At 36.4% G+C, this 22,945-nt stretch overlaps 1 protein-coding gene across 3 annotated transcripts; it reads right to left on the bottom strand.

Annotated features, from left to right (window-relative positions):
* Positions 1–960: 960 nt before the first annotated feature.
* Positions 961–22,658, bottom strand: UBXN2B (UBX domain protein 2B; the record flags this gene model as incomplete). 3 transcript variants are annotated; one of them, XM_084229472.1, is made up of 8 exons in its annotated part: positions 961–1,123; positions 1,879–2,040; positions 6,562–6,699; positions 9,186–9,295; positions 10,066–10,149; positions 12,173–12,323; positions 17,591–17,694; positions 22,575–22,658. In XM_084229472.1, the coding sequence occupies 8 exons, from the start codon at positions 22,656–22,658 to the stop codon at positions 961–963; spliced, it is 996 nt and encodes a 331-aa protein (XP_084085598.1). The 3 variants fall into 3 exon arrangements, with proteins under 3 accessions (XP_084085598.1, XP_084085599.1, XP_084085600.1); XM_084229473.1 differs by lacking the exon at positions 6,562–6,699; XM_084229474.1 differs by lacking the exons at positions 961–1,123; positions 1,879–2,040; positions 6,562–6,699 and adding an exon at positions 8,772–8,829.
* Between the last annotated feature and the right edge of the window lie 287 nt (positions 22,659–22,945).

Below are 22,945 nucleotides of genomic sequence, written 5' to 3' on the forward strand. Positions count from 1 at the left end.
CTAACCAAGTGAGGTAACTAAAATGAAGTAGTATATCTGGGAAGATAAAAAGGCTTTTTTCGTTTTTCTGCTATAACCTATCTCATTCAAGAAATACATGATTTCAGCAGAAAAGCAAACATTTAGGCTGCTAATTCTTCATATCTACTGGAGAATTTATGTTTTTATATTTGTAAACTTGTTTTGTCCTAGAGTAGAATACATTCTAGGTTGAACACTCAGAACAGTGTTTACAGTATACATAGTGGGTCTCCTAGAAAAATGTGTTAATATGTGAATGTGATCAAGGCAGGCTCTGGGAGGGACTGTAATGACCATGGTAAAATGTTGTTTACCATAATCTCCTAAGAAATGCAACCTTTATGTCCTTATTTCTAGTTTATGCTGGTCATAGTTTTGTAAAATACAAGGCCAAATTGTATTTTTTTTAATACTAATAACATCACTAAATCAGCAAGTAAAAAGGATGGAAAAACCTTAAAGAAAGCAAATGAGTACTGCATGATCAAAGTATTTGAACACCACAATACAGACACCTTTCAGTATCTATCACAGAAACAAATTCAAATTATTTATCAGATTTCTTAATAGCTGCTGATCAATGCAGCATTAAGAAACTTTAGTGCAAATTTTAACAAATGCATTTATCAAAATGGGGTTTTGTTCATTTTCTCTACAAAAAGGAAACAAAGCAAGTAACAGATTGGTTTGCCTGAATTTTTATAAGTAATTAACATAAACCAACCCTACAACTAAGAACTCATACATATTTATCTCAAGGTCTATTTCTGCTCCAAATTCATCATTACTAAGACTGGAAGATAGAACAAGGGGGAAAAAAAAAAAAGAGAAAATTTGTCTGTATAAATAATAAAAAATATTTTTTTATGCTATAAGTATTTTCCTCATTAATATGGCACATTATCTTTCCTATATGCTACTGCATTGATAGGAACAATATTATTTTAGTTGCTGAAGTATCACAGTGTTAAGAATATCCGCTTCTTGTAGTGTCAGGCTTTCATCTGTTAACTCTTTGTTAGGAAATGAAGTCACAAGAATAAAGTCAAGAGTTGCAAATTCAGGTCGGGACCGTATAATAAAGTCTCGAACATCCAGGATCCTAAAGAAGACAAAAAATACTGGTGGATACAACTTCATCGCCAAGGTGGCATAAGCTAAAATCAAATAATAGTAAAAATTACACAATTCCAATCCTTTATTTAAACATGTTTTAACTTGCTTCAAATTATTTCAGTGGATGGGTTTATCTTAGTTTTAAGATAAAACGGGAGGGTTTACTTTGGAGTGTTCTTAATATTTATTTTTGCCATAAGGCATGGACAATCTTTGGGTGATCTGCATAAAATAAATGTCAACAACGTTATTACAGGGCCTTCCTGGTAGCACAAGGAGTTAAGACGCAACCTATGATGGTAGCAGCAGCCACTACAGCATGAGTTTGATCCCCGGCCAGGGAGCTACCCACATGGAGCAGCAGACCTCTCCTGACTTGCCCGCTGCTCCCCTCAGCAGTATATTTCAGCTGATCTGCTTGTTCTGTTCCCCACTCTGTCTCTGGTGAATCCTCTCACCCCCCGCACCTCTGGCCTGTATCCCAGTTCTTGTATACGTAAGTAAATAAATCTTTAAAAAAAAAAACAACAAAAAAACAATGTTATTACACTGAAAGTGCAGAGTGAAAAATAGATTAGTAGCACACAACCCAGAAAATGATACCTTAGGTTGGTCCTGTGTGAAGATGTATGAAAAGTGTTAAAACATGAGAATACTTTTAAAAAATTACTTTCACATATCCCTAGTAACTCAATTAAGATAATAAGTGAATTTGTGCATAATAACACACTGGAAGCTTACCTGTGTGTACTATTGAATCTTTGTATCAAACGACTCCCATCTGCTAATCTGATTTGAATTTTTGTTGTTGGCACTGAATCATCAATAAGAACAAGAGCATTAAGTATTGACTTATCCTCTTCTTCTGGGGAGGAAGGTGTACTGATTATTTCAGGTGTAAGGCTAAGAAAAAAGAATTGAAGAATAAGAACACATATCTGAATATATAAGACATATGACAAACTGAAGACAGTAGAACAACCACTTAGATCGATGATTCTAAGACTTCTGGACAAGCAAGAAAACAATTTCCTTTGAGTTCCCTATACTTCATCCAACTGCGTTCATTTTATAAAGATTATTTTACATCCCATGATTTTGATTTAGTGTATCCAAATTCTTTCAAAACTCCTTTATTTCACTAAAATTTCAGGAGATTGTTGAACACAAGTCTTTAGGAAGGAATCTGATCAACACTATGCTAATGTTAAAGAATATTAAGAGCAGAGACATGGTTTTAAATCTCAGCTATGTCTTTTATGTAAATTGGAGTAAGTAAATTAATCTCTTTGAAACCCATTTCTGTCATTTATAAAATGGCGATGGGGGTGCATAAAAACTTGTTATGTTATACCAGTAAGTTCTTAATACAGTGTTTCAATGGATGCTAGCTAATTTATGCACATATGATCAGCACTAAACCATTAGTCTAAGCCTAGTTAATATTACTTAACAATATCTGAATTAAAAAGCTATGCCTTCATAAAAGAGAAAAAATTCCTAAGTGCCAGTGAGGCAAATAAATTTATAATTGTTTGCTTGATAGGACATCTTACCACAAGACCTAGATTTACTAGTGATTTTAGCATTGCTTTCTTCGTGCCTTTGATGCTATCAGGATGACCTGCCATTATAATCCAAGTGAGTGTCAAAAATAGAGTGTTCTTTTAGTTAAGAGATTAAAATAGATTTAGTCAAATTCTTTACAAACATCAAATTTTAAGCATCTCTCATCTTAAGGGAGTCTTTGATAGACTTGATGCTCATTCTCTCAAATGCCGGCATTCAGATGAGTTCCTGTAAATTATTTTATTTTGAAAAAATAGAAATGTATCATTATTTATTAGTTTGAAAGTCATATAACCTTTTGGGCTTTGATTTAGTGTAAATCTAAGGTCATCACAACTATTCCTCCTTTAAAATTTCTCTCTCAGACTATACAATAAGGTGGTGAAATTAACTGGCACTTACTGCTAACACATCCCCTTTCTGTAGCTTTTTAATAACATAAACTTTAGAATGGATTTCAGTATATGACAAAGTATGAAAAAGGAGAAAATAGTGATTTGCAATCACTGGACAGGTAACATTAAGGAACTTACAGCTATGATTTGCTAGCTCTTATTTTAACATGTGAGGGTAGTGGGTAATATTTTTATTGCACTTAGGTTTACCCTGTAATTATTTGTACATCATAACAAAAAATTTAGTTTTCATCTATGTAATGGTTTGTTTGCAACTACACTGCCAGCTATGGAGGACAATGGAATTATTCTCACTTCTGTTCTGTTTGCTTCTTTTAAAATTCTATCTCCCACCTTCCTGGTGGTACAAGGGTTAAGTCTCAGCACTATGAAGCTGTCAGCAGCCACTGCAGCACAAGTTTGATCCCTGGCCAGGGAGCTGACCCACATGGTGCAGCAGACCTCTTCTGTCTAGCCCGCTGCTCCCCTCAGCAGTGTATTTCAGTGGATCTACCTGCTCTGCTGCCCACTGTCTCTGGTGAATCCTTTCACCTCCAGCACCTCTGGCATACACCCCAGCTCTTGTATGTATAATAAAATAAATCTTAAAAAATAAAATAAAATTATCATCTCTGTTCAGTAAAAGTTGTCTGGAACTCTTGGGAAATGAGCTATTTTAGAAAGTTACTTTCTGAATAAAGATTGTTAGAATTTTTATATTTTAACATACTTCTTAATGTCTTCTTAAATGTTCTATGCAATTCTTCAGTTTCTTAGAATAGTTACATTCAACTACTAAAAATTTGGAATCATGTGCGTCATATAGGCTCACACTACTACATTCACTTCCTACTGCACATTTCCTATACATTAGAAGCTGAACAGTCTAAAGACTACATTTCTCAGACTGCTTTGTAGGTGGGATTTACCCATGTACTGCGCAAATAAATACACTCCTGTATGGTGAAAGTAAGCACTGTGGTTTGGGAGCTAAGCAGCTCGAGCTATTACCAAGTATTGGAGGCATTTGACTTTCTGGAACAATCATGACAAAATGTTCTAGTGTCTGGTCCCTAGTTTCATGGGCACTGAACAACTGAAGAAGGCGCATGTTTTTCTGTAAGAAGTTCAGTGTTGAATTTGTTTCTACTGAATATGGAAAGCCTGGTCTGCTATTTCTTTCAGGAATTTTATGATAAACCCAAGACTCTATAAAAATACCCTTACTATTTAAAAACTAGGACACGGATTCTGTTTTGTACAACCAAGAACCCCAACCAATAGGCTAATGATTAACATAGCATTATCACCATGGATCTGTGTTATTCTCCTTCATCATTTTCCCCTTTTGGGGGAGGGGGAGGTCAATATTCTTTTTATTTTTTTAAAGATTTATTTATTATTATTTATGCATGCAGGAGCTGGGGCACAGGCCAGAGGCGCGGGGAGTGAGAGGATTCACCAGACAGAGTGGGGAACAGAACAGGTAGATCGACTGAAATATACCGCTGAGGGGAGCAGCAGACGAGTCAGGAGAGGTCTGCTGCGCCATGTGGGTAGCTCCCTGGCTGGCTGGGGTATCGAACTCATGCTGCAGAGGCTGTGGACAGCTTATAGGTTGTGTCTTAACCCCTTACACCACCAGGGAGGCCCATAAGGTCAGTATTCTTTAGCTCTCTGCCTTGTCAGGAATAAGGCTAGCCTTTGTAAGATGATATAATCAGATAATATCCTTATTTTCATGAGCTGAAACTGCCAATTATAGTCATTGTTCTTTTTAGAATCTTCTTCCTCCTTCAATTTCAATTATAGATTTATTGTACTTCCACTAACAAAGATGTATATTCTAACATTAATTTTTAGCCATAATTTAAAAAATAGAGGGCCTCCCTGGTGGCGCAAGGGGTTAAGCACCACACTATGAAGCAATCCCCAGCTGCTGTAGCATGAGTTCGATCCCAGGCAGGCCAGGGAGCAACCCACATGGCACAGCAGACCTCTCCTGTCTCACCTGCTGCTCCCCTCAGCAGTTTATTTCAGTCAGTCTGCCTGTTCCTGTTCCCTGCACTGTCTCTGGTGAATTCCCTCACCCCCGGCATCTATGGTCTGTACCCCAGCTTTTGTGTGCATAAATAAATAAGTCTTTAAAAAAATTATAAAATAGAGAAAGAAGAGATATAAAGCAAGTAATATCCGTGCATTTTACCTGTATTCTAATTAAAAATCATAATCTCAATAAATATTAAGTAAAAATGAGAAGTGCTAGAAAATGTTTTTTTAAAATCTGGGGGGAAGAAATAAAATAATCCAGGAGAAGCCTGGTCTATGTTGGTAGTAAAGGGAGATGAAGGAGAAAATTTCCTGTCAATGGGCATTGAGGATTTGAGTCCTAAAAATACCCAAGCTAATACGTGTTTCTGTATTTCCTTGATGTCCCCAAAATCAGTCTTCATCAGAAGAAAAGGCTATAGAAAGGGAAACTACAGATATGAAAGACAAATGCAGAAACAGTGTTGAATTTTTTTCTATTTGGGGAAAAAAGAAGGAAACAGAGAACCAGTGTGCAGAAGACAACTGAAAAGAACTTGGAAGGGAAGGATTCATATGAAAATAACAAAGAACACACAAAAAGTACTTAGAAATATGGTGAGTGCTGCAATTCCATATGTCTCTGTAGTAATCTGTGAACCAATAGAAGGTAACTTAACTAATGTTCTTTATAAGATTTATGAAGATTCTTTTAAGTCAATGCTATTGTAAGGGAGTCCACTCATACATTATACTATACACATTAGTTCCTAAATTCTGCTTGGCAAAGTCCTAGGGCTCTTGGGAATATCTCAGAGCAATTTCTTCCACCTACAATCAGAAGAACTCCGGCTTTATGTGTTTTACTTATTGTTCTTCCACAACAAAGAAAGTCTCATTGCTTAAAATAAATCAATAAAGCCACCAATTTAAGCACAGTGCTTCCTCCTGCATTGGAGACAGGCATGCTTAAAACTATGATCTACATTACATTACCTTTCTTTTACCTAATCAACAAGTCTTTACAATTTCCCTTTTTGGACCCATGTAATCACGAAGAGGCAGGAAGGCACAGGGATCAAAAGAGGGATTCTGCAGATAGGGTGCATGGTTTGAATCCTGCAAGCTAAGGACTTCCTAGCTCAATCACGTGGGGCAAATACCTGCGCCTTCAAAATGGGTTAATAACAGGATTTATATCAAAGGGTTGTTATAAAGTAAGTTAATGTATATAAAATGCTTAGAGGTCAGGAATGTGGTAATTGCTAAATTTAAGCTACTGGTATCATTCGATTTAAATAACTCCTTATCAGTAAGAGCTTCACATTCATACTTTTGTTTTTGCTTTCTAGAATAGTTCGCTTTTTTTATTTATAAATTAAATTCATGTTGAACAAGGACAAGCAGTATTTTCCTCATTTTAAGATTTTACCTTCCGAGTTTTTGTCCTTCTCCGCTAAAGGCCTTAAACCTCAATCTTGGTTTTATATATTCTTGATCCTGATGATCTTCCATATCCAAGTTCACTTGGCCTCCATGAACTAGCCGCTGAAGTTCCAAGGGAATCTCTCTATAAAAAAGAGGGAAAAGGTTTGATTTAATAATAAAAAAAAAGAGTAAGAATCTATTGATATACTATAGAGAACACTATAATCAAGTGGTAAGCTATATTGGAAGACAGTTTTTGCTTCAATATAAAAATTTCCATGATGATTAATTTCTCTCTGTAGGTATTTCTTTATGAAAGTTGCATTATCTAAGACTGGGCTAACAGGTCTCCCAGGGATTTGCATTATGTCCAGTACATAGTAGGCAATAAATGAATGTCTGCTGATTTTTAGTGATCTTCATCAGGGAATTTGTTGTGGTGTCACAGTGACCTTGAAATGCTTATCGTATTTATAAAATAAAATTATAAAACAGTAATTTATATCTAAATTTATATCTAAATTAGCACTAGATAACTTCTATGGGACATATTAATAGATAATGCAGATATTTATTTCTAAACTCCCTAGGGGGTGTTTGAAAACTGACAGGAATGCTTTTGGTTGCTCTAAGACTCCTGAGTGCTGCTGTGAAGACAAAGAGGCGATTATCTCTGTTATGGCATACTTACACAATGAAGTCTTAGCTCATGTTCCACAAACCCACCAAAATTTCCTGCCAGAATTTCACGTGCACAATATTATTTATAATTTATTTATAATTTCTGAGTGTTACTTAGGTTTTTTTTTTTTTGGTATTGTATTTGTTTTTGGTATTGTTTTTGTATTTTTTTTTGGTATTGTTTTGTTTTTAAATTTCAAAGTATGCATCTACTATATAAACTGAAGGAGGAATGTATTTTGTTCTGTTTGGAACTTTACTAAGTTCCTGGTAGCAATGCCACTCACAGTGATTAAGTCGTCAACTTTACATACCTTATTATTCTGTCTTTGTCACATTTACATAGAAGTGCTATATTGCACATAGGTGCAAACTTTCTGACTACTTCATTATGTCTGGTAGTGTGGTCTTATCATATTCAAGCATTTACAAATTGAAATACAAATATTTTTATGCATATTTATATGTTTGTAAATTATATAATTTGTGTATATTTAATGGTATATTTTGTGATTACTCTCCTTTTTTTGACTTAAGATAAATTTTGTATCAATTTTTTGGAAATCATAGGCATAGATGGATATACTGTCTATGAGTTCTTTGAGGATAGTGAAGATAATGTTACAAAATAATTGGAAAAGGGGACAAAAGGGACAAAGATTACATAGTTTGACACCCATTATCTGACATCAATTATTTTTTTCTGTATTTTCTAAAACTGTTTTTGACCATAATTTGTACTTTAAGTAAACCAGGATTATTCACATATTAGTCTACAAACTTTAAGAATTATTTTCAGTTACTAATAAATTCATTTTGATCTATAGTATTTTTCTTTTATATTCTTTCCTTCCATCATCTTAAAATAAACATTAATTTCAATGGTAACATAGATCCTTATTTAGCAGATGAACACTTCCCCTACTCAGATGCCCCAAGCTCTTCCCAGTGATTATGCAAGTTTCCAGGTTCACAGCACTGACTTAAACCATCTAATGGTGCTAGGGCAGCTTCCGCGTTTTTCAGTGTCTTCAGTTTACCTGCTTACAACATATCTTGACTATTTTTTTGTAACCTACATTATCTTTGTAGAATTCAAACTCAAAATTCCTGTTAGTGTTCTAAAATATATTTCCTTCAAGTTTCTTGACTTGAACTCCAATCAAGTTCCTCTCCACTTCACTACAGCCAATTTCCTAAGATATATTTCATCACCTAGAAAAGTCTCCTAGATGGAGACTTCCTAGATGGAGTATAACCTCCTACTTGAGACTGGTCACTGCCTACTTAAAGTCCCAGTTCATTATTAACTTTTTCTACTGAGGAATGATCACATTTTGAGTTACAGAAAGCATAATATTGAAAAGCTTTTATTATCATATCAAAATCACCTGATGCCTCATCCTCTAGCAAGAAGGGCTGGTGATTCATGATGTTCTTTAGATGAGTGGGAGCACTGTATATCTAGTTTACTTGCATAAATCATAACTTTAAACTAACCTTTTGAAATCTTCTGCCAGCAGTAATGCCACTTTAAAAGATTTCTAATATGAGTTGCTGAATTTCAGGCATACATGCAAAGAGAGTCATCCTGTCAACAGTAAGCAGGACAGTGGCTTAGTGGATGGGTAGCTATCTGCTAATCAATTTTGGGATTCATTACATAAGCAACTTTTTTTCTCAGAATGGAAACCATTCTGAGAAACCATTTGGTTTCATCAAATTTAGAATGGGACCCATGTCTATTGTCCCCCCATCCAAAGTGGAGAACCAGTGACTTACAGATAACAATGTAGCTTATATACACATATATTTTAAAATAGTCTTCCCCTCAGTAACCACTTACATAACACAATGTATTCCATTATCTAAAACCAGTAGTGCATTGCTGCTTAAAAAAAAAAGTCCCAACCTAAGTAACAAATGATATACAAATAATACACTTACCCTCTTTTAACAGACTCCAGAAATTGAGCATTTGTCGGGTCACTGTAAGGTCTCAATTCTCCATCATCTAAACTGAAACCATTGCTCCACAGTTTAAGCAAAATTTGAACCTTGTGAGCACAGGGAAAAATGATATAGAATACAAGAACTCATTTGCATTAAAACTTTTTCATCTCAACTGTGATATTTTACATTAAGCCACTTACTTAAAGTATGGAGTTAGTCACAGTACTCTTTATTCATAGTTAAAGGCATAAATGAACCGAGGTATATTTGCTTAGCAGATTTGTACTTAGTTTAACAAACCGACAATGGCTAAAATACCAGAGATCCCACAAACAGTTGCACCCTGGCCTTGAAGTACAACTATACCTGGTTCACTGAGAAAACAAAAGCAATGAGAGCATCTAGCTGTCACTCTGTACCTACTTTGTCACTAGTATCCATATTGTTCTTCCAAGTGGAGTTAAACATTCATAAGGGGCAAAACAGAAAGCCCAGTAACCCTCCAAGGCTAAATTTACATGTTTAAAATGAAGTTTTAACTCTAAAATTTCAAAAAATAATAGAAACAAAGAATAACTTTAGGTGTTTCTATATTTACAGCTCAATTCACATAATAATGAAAGCATACTATTTATAGTAATTCTTTTAACACATATGTAAATTCATTTGGACATTATACATTTCTTTTAACAGTTATTTATCTGTAAGCTCATGGTGCAAGTGAGCTACAAAACATAAAATTAGACTTTTTAATGAATGTCTCAAAAAGTAACAGATGAAGATATTGTCATCATAATACCATTTTTAAATTTAAAAACAAACTATGCAAGTAGAGCCAAAATCTATAATTTTTCATTTTGGTTACTGTACCTACATCTTGTAGCTGATTTTCTCCATAGATGTATTCAGATCTCTTACAAAAGGAATTACCCAATCTGTATCCGCCACCTGTAAATGACTGAAATACATAGCAAGTGAGCCACATTTCATTATGGCTTAGTAAGCAAAATATTATGTTCATGTGTGATATATATTTTTATTTACTTGTTTTTGTTTGTGTGTAGAAGAACTGGGGACTAGGCCAGACGTGTGAGGGAATTAGTGGAATGGATGAGAGGATTCACCAGAGACAGAGTGGGGAGCAGAAAAGGTGAATCTACTGAAATATACTGCTAAGGGGAGCAGTTGGCAAGACAGGAGAGGTCTGCTGTTCCATATGTGGGTTAGCTCCCTGGCCAGAGATCGAACTCTGGCCTTAGCAGTAACAGTGTGGAGACTTAACCCCTAGGCCACCAGGGAGGCCCAAGATGATTTTTATTTATTTTTAATTTTTTTAAAGATTTATTTATTTATGCATACAAGAACTGGGGTACAGGCCAGAGGTATAGGGGTGAGAGGATTCACCAGAGAAAGAGTGGGGAGCAGAACAGGCAAATTTACTGAAATACACTGCTGAGGGGAACAGCGGGCGAGACAGGAGAGGTCTGTTGCGCCATGTGGGTCAGCTCCCTGGCTGGGGATCGAACTCGTGCTGCAGTGGCTGAGAATAGCTTCATACTTTGCGTTTTAACCCTTTTTGCCACCAGGGAGGTCCCCATGATGATTTTTAAATGCGAAGTGTATTCAGATGAAAAATTATGTATTCTACCAACAACAATATTAGTGACTCAGAAACTAAAATAATTGATGCTAATCTTAAACCAAGAAATGCTGAAATATATATATATTTTTAAAGATTTATTTATTTATTTATTTATACAAGCATTTAATAGTCAGAAGCACGGGAGGGTGAGAGAATTCACCAGAGCCACAGCGGGGAGCAGAGCAGGCAGAAGGACCTAAGTACACTGCTGAGGGGAGCAGCGGGCAGCAGGAGAGGTCTGCGCGTCATGTGGGACCCTCCTCTGGTGGCCGGGGAGCAGCCGGGGATCGAACCGGCGCTGCAGAGGCAGTGGGCAGCTTTGCAACCCAGCGCTCAACCGCTGCACCACCGGGGAGGCCCTGAAATACATTTTTTAAAAAGATTTTATTGATTTATTTCTGCATAGAAGAACTGGGTGTAGGCCAGAGTTGTTGGTGGTGAGAGGATTCACCAGAGACAGAGCAGGGAGCAGAACAGGCTGATCTATTGAAATACACTGCTGAGGGGAGCATGGGTGAGACAGGAGAGATCTGTTGTGGCATGTGGGTTGGCTCCCTGGGCAGGGATTGAACTCAGGCCATCATGGTGGGCCCTCGTGGTGGTAGTGCTGAGACCTAACCCCTAGACCACCAGGGAGGCCCTGAAATACATGTTTTGAAGTACAAGCAGATTGTAAATATTCACCACCAGTATTTTACATGTTATAATAAAAATTATAATGCTTAAATCATATTTTACACAGTAAATAAGACCCTCATAGAATAAAGGAAGAATTTTATAAATGTGTATAAAATCCCCCTGAGGAAAAGCTCCTGTTTTACAGGCTGCTTTCACTCAACCATAACGAATCAACTATCTTGCACTTTTTATTTTGCTATACTAATCACAAAGTCCTCTACAGAATTGGAGAACTTGAAAGGACCAAAATTACAGCAGACTTGACTGAAAGAGAACTTAAAGTTGTTGGTAAATAACAAAATGGGAAGTAGAATGTTTCATTTAGAACATGGGTTCTTAATCGTGGATATCTGTCATAATTATTGGAGTGTCTTTTTCAAAAAACGTATGACTAGATACACTTAAAATCTACTGAGCCATAATCATGAAGTCATGTCATGGTTTAGAAAATCTCCCTAAATGATTTTGGCCTGGAAATTCAGGTTGAGAAATGTTAAACATAAGACTATGACTTAATAGAAAAAAAAATATTTAAAAAATGAAGCAAATATTTAAAACAAATATACACACAATTTCAAAAAAACAATGTTTGCAAATAATACAAAAAACTACAAAGGAGATCAAATAAATAAATAATATAATTTTAACATTTAGCACTTACCTTAGATTTATCATCACCTGAAGCTCTTGTGGCTTCACTCAGAGGGACTGCCCCATGCTCTCTTGCCTCTTTGAAAAGTTCATTCACAATTTTCCCAGTTGAAGGTCGAACTATATGTAATCCACTATATTCATGTTCACTTGAATAGAACCTTTAAACATTATAATATAGTTCATGAATAAAAAATTAGAATACAGCTATAAACTACTTTAAAATAAAAAGCTACACAAAAATAAAATAAAAAGAAATAAGTTTCATTCAAAAAGACTAATTTGTTTGACTTCTGTGAAAACATTTAATTTTAAAAATAGGATTAACAAAATAAATAATAATATAACTACATGTTAGTGCTAGTTCATATAGTATTTCATGGGTTTGCAGGATTCAGCCTCCAGCATGAGCACTGGCTTGTTTCTTCCTCCCTCATCCCTTTGAATTGTATATCAAATGCCTCTTTACAATTTAAACTTTTTTTTATGGTGGTGAAAAGCAATGTTGACACCAGAAACTAAGTCTCTTCCTCTGATGAATCCACACTCAGTAGGATCCACACTCAGTAGAGTCCAAGTTAGTGAAGTGACCTAGAGATTTATAGTGTAAACATCAAAAAGCAAAGCAAAGCTTCTGGTCGTAGTTCTCTCAGGCTGTAGCTCTTTTACTCCCTGTCCATGTTTCTTAAGTGAGAGGGTTGACATGAAATCTGATAGCATCAGTTATTCTTTGGAAGTAGCATTAATATATAAACCTTTATTTCCTATTGGAGAATTTGGTCTACAGATATACTGTAACTCTCTGGAAGATTGTATTAGTGTTATAAATTGTAATATTTATAAATAACACATGATAAATTATTATGAGTATAAATTATTAGTGAGGAATAAACCTCACTAGATAAAGCAAATGTGAGTTCACAATGTTATTGATATTCAGTCAAAGTGAATTAATTTCTATTATCTTGGTGATTATGGTTAATTAATAAAATTATATTTTATGTAAAAAAAAAAAAATACCACTATAGGGTTCCTTTTCATCTCAGCCTTGGTGAGAAAGACCTCACAGGAAAATAACTAACATGGAAAAAGACTTGCTAACTCCTTTATGGTTAATGTCCTTTGTTACCTGATAAAGAAATCCTTGCTTACCTCAAGGTCATGAAGATAGTCTATTTTCTTTTATTAATTTAATTATTTCCTTTCATATTTAGATTCACAATAAATCCATTTCTTCTCTTTCATGCCTGTATTCATGACTCATTCTCTAGTTAAACTCATCTAAGTGTCAAAATATTTCCCATAGCCAACAACCCCCTTTATACAGATGAATCCTCTTATGATCCACTGCTGAATTTCAAAGCATCTATTTAAATCAAGTTTATCTCCCAAACTAAAGCTATGGGGCCTCCCTGGTGGTGCAGGTGGTTGAGCGTAGTGTTGTGAAGCTGTCTGCAGCCTCTGTAGAGTGGGTTTGAGCCTGGCCGGCTGGGGAGATACGCACATGGTGTGGCAGACCTCTCCTGTCTTGCCTGCTGCTCCCCTCAGCAGTGTATTTCAGTCAGTCTGCCTGTCCTGTTCCCCACTCTGTCTCTGGTGAATCCTCTCACCCTCCTGCACATCTGCCTGTACCCCAGTTCTTATATACATGAATAAATAAGTAAAAAAATCTTAAAAACAAACAAACAAACAAACAGAAAAACACTAAAGCTATGATCCCCACTTAAATCTTCCCATTGACAATCAAAGTTTCTACAGGATCCCAGATTAATAATCTTTAAGTCTCCCTCTTTTTCCCATTCATTTATTTCCTGTACGACATCATCAAGTTTCTACAATAAATTCTTTGAAAACATCCCATATGGATTTCACCTCTTTTCCACTGACACCATCCTAATCCAACATTTTATTAGGTCACTACAATTATTTTCCTCTTGATTTGTCTCCTTACCCTGTTTTCTCCACTACTATTAGTTTTATATTGTACTGCCAGTCCCACTTTCCTAAAAGTATATAATAATAATAGTTAACATTTATCTAGAGGTCACTCTGTTCACTTCATCCTCAAAACAAATCACCCCACTTGGTCATTTTTATAAATAAGAAAACTGAAACTTAGGAAATTTAAGTAACTTGTCCATTGGCTAAACTTCATTAGAAAAGAGAAAAAAAGATCAGAACAGATGTGTGTATGTCTACAAATCAAAGCTTATTTCACAATATTATCATTTTTATCATGAAATGGACATAAAAAACATAATCTGGGCCTCCCCGGTGGCGCAGCGGTTGAGCGCTGGGTTGCGAAGCTGCCCGCGGCCTCTGCGGCGCCGGTTCGATCCCCGGCTGCTCCCCGGCCACCGGAGGAGGGTCCCACATGGCGCGCAGACCTCTCCTGCCGCCCGCTGCTCCCCTCAGCAGTGTACTTCGGTCCTTCTGCCTGCTCTGCTCCCCGCTCTGGCTCTGGTGAATTCTCTCACCCTCCCACGCTTCTGACTGTACCCAGTGCATGTATAAACAAAACAAACAAACAATCAAATAAATAAATAAACATGCGTCAATAAAAAATAAAATGCATTATCTTGATGATTCAACCAAAAAAAAAAAAAAAACCATAATCTGGCTTCCTACTGCCTTCCACACATGTGTTTTCAAGTGGCTGCATCCAGGACAGGTTACGTAATTTGTGGGGTTCGGTCCCAATGAAAATGTGAGTCTCCTCGTTCAAAATTTAGTAAGAATTTCAAGCCAGTAATAACAAAGAATTAAACCCAGCATGAGGCACTTCAGTGTGGGGCTACCTATGAGCACAGGTGATGTGCCAGTGCAGCACACCCTGGCAGCTCTAGTCAGTCCTGTTCACCACAAGGCTACTAGAGATTTGGTAGGTTCTTTCTGATTCTGCTTGGTAATTTTTATAGTATTTTCCTCTGTGCTTGTTTACTGCTGGAATTTGCCCCTTTTCTTGTGTGCTTATCTACCTAAGACATCAGTGTAAAAATGTTTAACAAGAATCATTTTTTTAAATGATAGAAAATTTTTTAAATATAGAAAAGAGGTGGGATGATTTACCAAAGAGGAGTTGGGGACAGAACAGGCTGATTTGCACAAGAATCTAATCATGATGAATGACCTTGAATGGGAAGCATTTTATAAGATAATTATATTAGCCTCTTCAAAACAGTCAAGGCAATAATTTTTAGCAAATGACAAAAAGGTGACAATGTTCAGTATAAAGATTCAAAGCAGGCATGAACAAATAGAATGCTTGGTTCTTGGTTGGATTCCAAATTCAAAAAATGTTTTAAGAAGTATTTGGCCATGACCTACATATTCAATGATATTATGCAATTACTGCTAATTTTCTAAGGTGTAATATATCATCAAGTTTATAAAGAAAATCTCTTATTTTTAGGGGATGCATGCTGAAGTTTTAAGGGGTGAAGTGCTATGATGGAAAAAGAGATTCTAAAAAATGGTGCTGAGAAAACTAGAAGGCCACACATCAGAGAATGAAGTTATATGACACTCTAACTCCATGCACAAAATTTAATTCTAAATGGATTAAAGACTTACAAGATATAGACTTGCAACAATAAAATATACAGAAGAAAACATGGGTAATATGCTTCATGATTTCAATGATAAAGATGTTTTTTGGAGACTTGATCCCTATACTTCTACAGAATTACCTCAAATTAAAAAGACTTTACCCAGCCAAAAGAAAATATAAGTAGATTATAAAGACAATTCCAGTGAATGGGAGAAAAAGTTACACATTACACAACTATCAAGGGGTTAATATTCAAAAAACATTCCATATAATAATAAAAAACCCAATTAATAGATATGCAGTAGATGTGAACAATTTAACAAAAAAAGATATGCAGAAAATCAATAGACAGAAAAATGTTCATCATCACTTTTAATAAGGGAGCTGCAGGTCAAAAGCAAAATGAGTTATCTCACAATTATGAGAATGGAACATATTAAAAAGCCCTCAACAAGTGCTGCAGAAGATGTGGACAAAAAGGCGCACTATTACACTGCTGGTGGGAATGTGAATTGGTACAGGCAATTTAGTTAAAAAAGTGAAAAAGGAACTATCTTATGACCCAGCAATTCTACTCTTGGGCCATGTATCCAAAGACATAAAATCATCAAGTCAAGAAATTATATACTCTACAACGTTTATGGCAGCATTATTTAAAATAACGAGGGCATGAAAACAAAGTGCCCACTGATTAGAGGATTTGATTAAGAAGTGGTAAGTATATCCACATTAAAGAATACTATTCAGTCATCAGGAAAGTTTAAAGGTTACTATTGACAGCAAAATGGAAGGCATTCTAGGGCATTATGTACAATAAAGAAAGTCAGAATGACCAAGACAAATATTTGACATTCACATACCAGATGACATGACAGAGCAAAGTTCTTATAAAAACTAATGTACATTGATTAACATAGTGAGGCTTCTAATGATAAGAGGGAGGGAGAGTCAAGGGGTGTAAGGGATGGTAGTGAGAAGTATGCAAATGGAATAAAATAAAAACATGAAAAATATAAAAATAGAGGAAGATTTCAAGATGGAAAAATGTAAATAGAAATAAAAATTGGGGAAGAATTGTAAATATTACTCTTTCTCAGTCAGGTCCAGAAAGATATGTTATATTTAGCCCTTACAGAAAGAAAGAAAAGCTGTAATGACAAGTAAAATAATAATTATTTCCAGTGAATTTCTCAACTTTTGGTAAAGTAACAGACTTCCTGAGAATAAGATATAATGGGAAAATTCTGCCCAAATTTCAGTTATAGTACTGACAAAGATATTAATGAAAATAATTCTGGAAATGAAAAAGAAACATGGCAATAAACTATACTCAGCTCTCATCTTGTACAACTTCACAGTTCTTTTTTTAATAGCTTATGGATTTTAATAACAACAAGTATTATCTAGGAGATCATGTATTTGATAGGTTACATTCAAAGCAATCAGATACATATTTGTAAGAGTTACATAAATTCTTAAATGGAAGACCAAAAAACACATAGGGGCTCTATGAATGGGCTTTAAGAAACGTGTGGATGAAACCTCAAAAACAACCCTAAAACTATGTACAAATATTGTTTGGGGTCAAAGTGGCTAAGCTTTCAGATTCTCAATGAGGTCTAAGACTTAAAAGAATCATTGTGTCATATAAAAATATTACTTGGTATATAAGTTTACCATTATTTTAGGTATTTAAGATACATTCCATAAGTTTCCTTTAATTTTCTGAGTATTACAGTTTTAGGAATAGAACCTAAACAACAGTCATATGAAGAATACATTTTAAAAAAATTTCAAGGTCATTTAAAATAATCTGGGATTAGTGAACTGAATGGAGTCTTTAAAACCAAAACAAGACAAAGACAAAACAAAACTTACCTTTGCGGGGGTGTCCGTGGACTTGCAAAGACTGTAGCTTTAGGTCGATCAGATTTGGAAGATTTGTATTTCACTTCATCTTCACATAATTCTGCTAAGGCCAACTACATAGTAACAAATTTATTATGAAGTGTACCAGAATAAATAAATTCTACACAAGTACAGGCTGTGAGTACAATATTAACATATAAATGCATAGCCAAAATTGTTAAATGAAAAATGAAGGTTGCAGCTTCAGAAGGTGACGTCCATCCAAAATATAACCACTGTATCCTTCATTTTATAGAACCAACCAGATTTCACATATATTACAATAAAGACATGATCATTATTTAATTATTTTCAATTAACTATTCAGCAGTTTCAAAAACTGCATTTGGTAACATAATTTTCAAAGTTGGCCCTATAATCATCCTATAATTCTTTAAAAGTATCTGGAGATATTTGACACAAATGTCAGTGTGTACTCATCAGATATCATAAAATTATTCATGTTGCTATTCCAGATTTTAAAATTTAAGCAATAAAACAATTTCAAAATTAATCTACTAGAAAGTCTGCCATAGATATGTTTCAACAAGTTTAGGAAAATGAGATCCTGAAAAATGAAAGACCATGAAATACATGTAAGTTTAACCAACAAAGTCACATTGAATTATGTAACCTACAACACAAAATAATCATAAACTGATATACACAGATTAATGAAATTATAGATATTTAAACTGAGATTGTTTGTTACAGTTTTGTACCTTGACAGAATATACCATCAAGCAAATAATATTCTTCTGTAAAACAAACAATGCCTTTTGACTGCATGGAAAGTGGGATATATATTAATAAAATAGGAATGCCTATATATATATATACATATATATATTAACAGGAAGTCCATCTAGCTGCAAGGGCCTAGTTATTAATGGGATATCATTGACTTAGAAATTATATAAGGTATAAATAATGATATGTAATTAACAGTAAAAGATATTGTTGTAGGGGAAAAAAAAAAAAACAACTTCTGAGCCAGTAACCTGTTGGGGAAAAAAACCAATAAAACCTCTGAGCAGTGAGTGATTGAGTGATGATCCAGACTGCACCCCTTGATGTCCTAAGCAGGGGCTGTTAGGAAACAGGAGCAGAGCAGAGCAGAGCCTCACATACCCTGGGTTCCTTTTGCTCTTTGCCCCAACTACGTATATGGCTCCTTATGCCTCCTGGAGTAGTGCTACAACTACTCTACTACACACCCTCAGGCCATTGCTAGCCCTCAGGCTACTGCTCGCCCTCAGGCCACTACTGAGCAGACAGTGGCCTTCTTGCCACATGTGGCTTCCTCTTGGATCCCAGTCTCTGCTCAGCATTAGTTATCTGGGGTACCTCAGATAGCATCTAGCTATGTGCCAACCAAAAAGTTTTTCTCACTCTCTCTTCATTCTCCTTTTTCCTAACTCCCTGTGTAAGTAAACATCCTGCCCCCTTATTTATTTATTTCTCTCTGTATCTGTTTTTGGGTTATGTCTGCCATTCTTAAGCAAGTGGGTGAGAAACCACTAACTGAATCATGCCCTTTTCCCTGGGTGTACACTGTGAACTGTGCACTGTGAAATAATGATACATTGTGAAATATCAGATCAGTGTTCATAGCTAAGCAATTAGATTATGCAGATATTTCAATTACACACAAAAATAATTTGTAAGTACTGATAATCTTTTTTCTTTTTTTTAGAATCTGCAATGTGAAGAATATGAAAAGAAGCCTATAGGCAAAAGAGAGTGAAAAAATCAAATATATAGCAAAAGATTGAAAGTACTGGAGCTCTCAGTATTAAAGGGAAAACTGTCAGAAGGCAAAATACAGATTTTCTATATAGACTAGCAACATCAGCATGATCTGGAAACCTTAGGAAATAATCAGGATGGTCAAGTCGTACCCTAGATTTAATGAATTAGAAATTTTGGGTGAGACACTTCCTCTTTAACAAGCCTTGCTCATGGTTCTGGTGCAGAATAAACTGAGAACTAATGATAGGGAATACTGATATTCAACAAGATTAGGATAAGCGTGAAAATTATAGCAAAGTTTCAGACATTTTTATTCTTTCCTCACTTAAAGAACTCTCCTCTTTGCCTCATCCAAAACCCAATCCTAGTGGCCCTCCCTGGTGGTGCAAGGGGTTAAGCCTCAACCTATGAAGCTGTCCACAGCCACTGCAGCACGTGTTCGATCCCTGGCCTCCAGGGAGTTACCCATATGGCACAGAAGACCTCTCCTGACTCGCCCACTGTCCCCCTCAGCAGCATATTTCAGTCAATCTGCCTGTTCTGTTCCCCACTCTGTCTCTGGTGAATCCTCTCACCCCCCACATCTCTTGCTATACACCAGTTCTTGTATGCATAAATAAATAAAAAAAATCTTAAAAAAAAAAAAAACCACAAACCTAGTAAGCACTGTAGTTATCCCTAATTACCTTTAATTCCAATTTATATGAAAATACAAAATTTGGAACGAATATTTTTCTTTTGATGTAAATATCAAGGAAAATTGGGACAGAAGCATACACATAATGACCTTAACCATGTGGGAGGATGGACTGAGGGCACCTGAACAAAGATCTCTGAAATATTCAGAAATACTATGAACACCATTGCCTATAGGGTTACTATTGTCACTAACAACCTAGCCCCCCAAATTTCCCATAGAACGTTTCCCATTTTGGGGCAATGAAGGGAGCTAAGATATACTCTTAGTTCAATATCCATATGAGATTTCGTAAGTTAGACACTCATGGGAAGGCTTTCTGGAAATCAACTAGTTTCCTTCCTGAGGAAAGTGGTACCTGTGGAAATCCCTCCTGATTTGGATGCTGACAAAACCTAAATGCAATGCAGCTAAAATATATGTACTTAAGGATATTTTTGCTTCTTCCAATTAGAAACATCACCATTTCCCTCCTTAATACCATGAAAGACTCTCTCGAGATGGTTGTCAGGAAAGTGAAGACTACTAAAAACTACACTAAATGACTAACTCCTAAAATAAGCATGGCTAGATCAAACGATAACAAGAAAATCCCAAAATAATCAACATCCAAGAAACCAGTTGAAAAGAACATTATTAATTTAAACCTTTGATACATACTCTATTTCTTTACACATCATCACTTTGGTTGTTTTCAGGTTTCTTTGCAGGTTCTTCACATTCTTATTAAATGCTAAAGGAAAGATTATCAATACTTAGTGCATTTGATGTACAAAATCTCAGACAAAAAAAATCAGCTATTTACCTACCTACCTACTTAGAGAAAGGAGATAGATGAAAAAAATTCACATCTTCTATTTGATAGTGGAAACAAAGGTAATCTCACAATTGGTGAATCTACCAGAATATTTGCAAGTATCAATCATGTATTAATCCACTGGTTTAAGTCTGTAAATTTGCCAAATATCAGGTGAAAATAAGACCAAGCTGTTCTTATTTTTCACATAAAAAGAAAAAAAAGTGGATTATGTAAAGAAGGATATCAAAATTACATAGTTTTAACTTTAATAGCATTAGATCAGTGAAAGTTATATTATTTTTCTCCTTTAACTACAGGAATCCAATTTTGCCCAAGCAAGTGCTGAGTCTGTGGGAGTTTGGCAATAGGTACTTTACAGACATTATTTAATCCTTTTAACACCACCACTTCTGATTTAGAAATAAAGACACTGGGAGTCTTCTATATTCACAACCAGTAAATGGCAGGGCTAAAATGCAAAATGAAGTTAGTCTAATCAGAAACTCCATTTTCTCCAACATTCCATGATACCTCTTAGTTATGACTGATGCCCATAGAAAAGATGGGGCAAATTTTGACTTCCTAGTTCTTGATTCTAGTCACTACTACTAAACTGACCAACTATTCTACAGTTTGTCTCCCAACCTGACACATATTTCTGCATTCTCAGAAGTACTGGTTTTATGTACTGCTTTTTTGGCACTTAGTCACACTCGAACTTAAATGTTATGTAAATATATCCATATCTTATTTCTTCAAAAAAAAAAGGGGGGGGTAGAAATGCCTTGTACACTTTTAAGGCCCTCACCAGCATACAGAATCAACTATGGATTTAAAAGCCCTATCTATCTAAAAGCCCACATAATAGTATGGTAGATGGCAGGTGGTTAAAAGGTTTGTTCAAATAAGTAGAATGAAGGTGTGACTATAAAGTAGTATAAAGAACTTTTCTATCAAGGCTTGTGTATTCATTGCCACTTATTTGCAATTATATCTCCTTATAGATGTTAACTTGTTGGATTTTATCAATGATTTTCTAAGGGGTCAGAAGAAAAACCTAAAATGAGCAAAGTAATGTTAAGTACAAGATAAAACAGGGTTCGGCGCACTCTATTTTAGCTAACTAAAGTCAATGTTCTATAGCACCAAGTTTTATTTCCCTGATTTCTAGGTACAAACCTTTTTAGACGGTAGCTTCTATAACGACTGCAGCCACTGGACTAAATACTTTAGTTCACCCTTTAAAAGAGAAAAGCTACCTGATAAAGAGGGAACCATTTTTCTACATAAATAATCAAGAGGGAAAACAGCATCCAAGACAAGAAGGAACAGCACACATTCTTTTTTTTAAGTGATCAATAAATTCCCTAGGGCTACAGAAAAGCTTTCTTCTGCTCTTAAGTCTCCCGAAGTAAGCCTCCACCGTGAGCTACTCAACTAACGTGCAAAATGCCATTCTAAATGCAAGGTGGCTTTTTAACGCAAAGCGGGTGCAGGGGACCCGGCACCAGAAAGACTAGGGTTCAGCCACTTGTTTCCCGACACCGCTGGACTCGGCGAGCCCCAGGGCAGAGCCGCAGCGCGGGAGGGACGGTTCCGGGCTTAGCAGGGGTGTGGGAGGCTCAGCCCAAGCCAGCGGCCGCCTCGGTCGCGCGCCAGCCCGCACGGCCCCGGCCCCGCGCACCGCCCCCAGCCGCTCGCCGCACCTGCAAATCCCGCGCGCTCGGCGGCCGCGGCCCCGACGACCTTCTCCCCGGCTCGCCCGGCTCTGCGCTGCCGCCCTCCGCCATCTTTCCCCAGCTCGTCGGCGCCCGCTGCGGACGCGCATCCCTCGACTTCCGGGGCCGGTTGCCTGGCAACTGCGCCGGAGCCGCGCGAGGTGGGGGGCGCCCCTGCGTCCCCCGGAACCCGCGCGCTCACCTGCCCGGGGTTCGGCTCACCTGTCCCGTCCGCCAAGTTCCCTAAAGGAGGTGGGCTCGGAGGATTTCTTTTCAGAGAAACCTCTGTGTAAGCTTGGTGTTCCTGTTGCCGCAGCCCTGAAGGCAGCGTAGGCTGCCCAAAAGGGCAGCTTAGATAG

This window comes from Talpa europaea (assembly GCF_964194135.1).
Source record: "Talpa europaea genome assembly, chromosome: 3".
Lineage (NCBI taxonomy): Eukaryota > Metazoa > Chordata > Mammalia > Eulipotyphla > Talpidae > Talpa > Talpa europaea.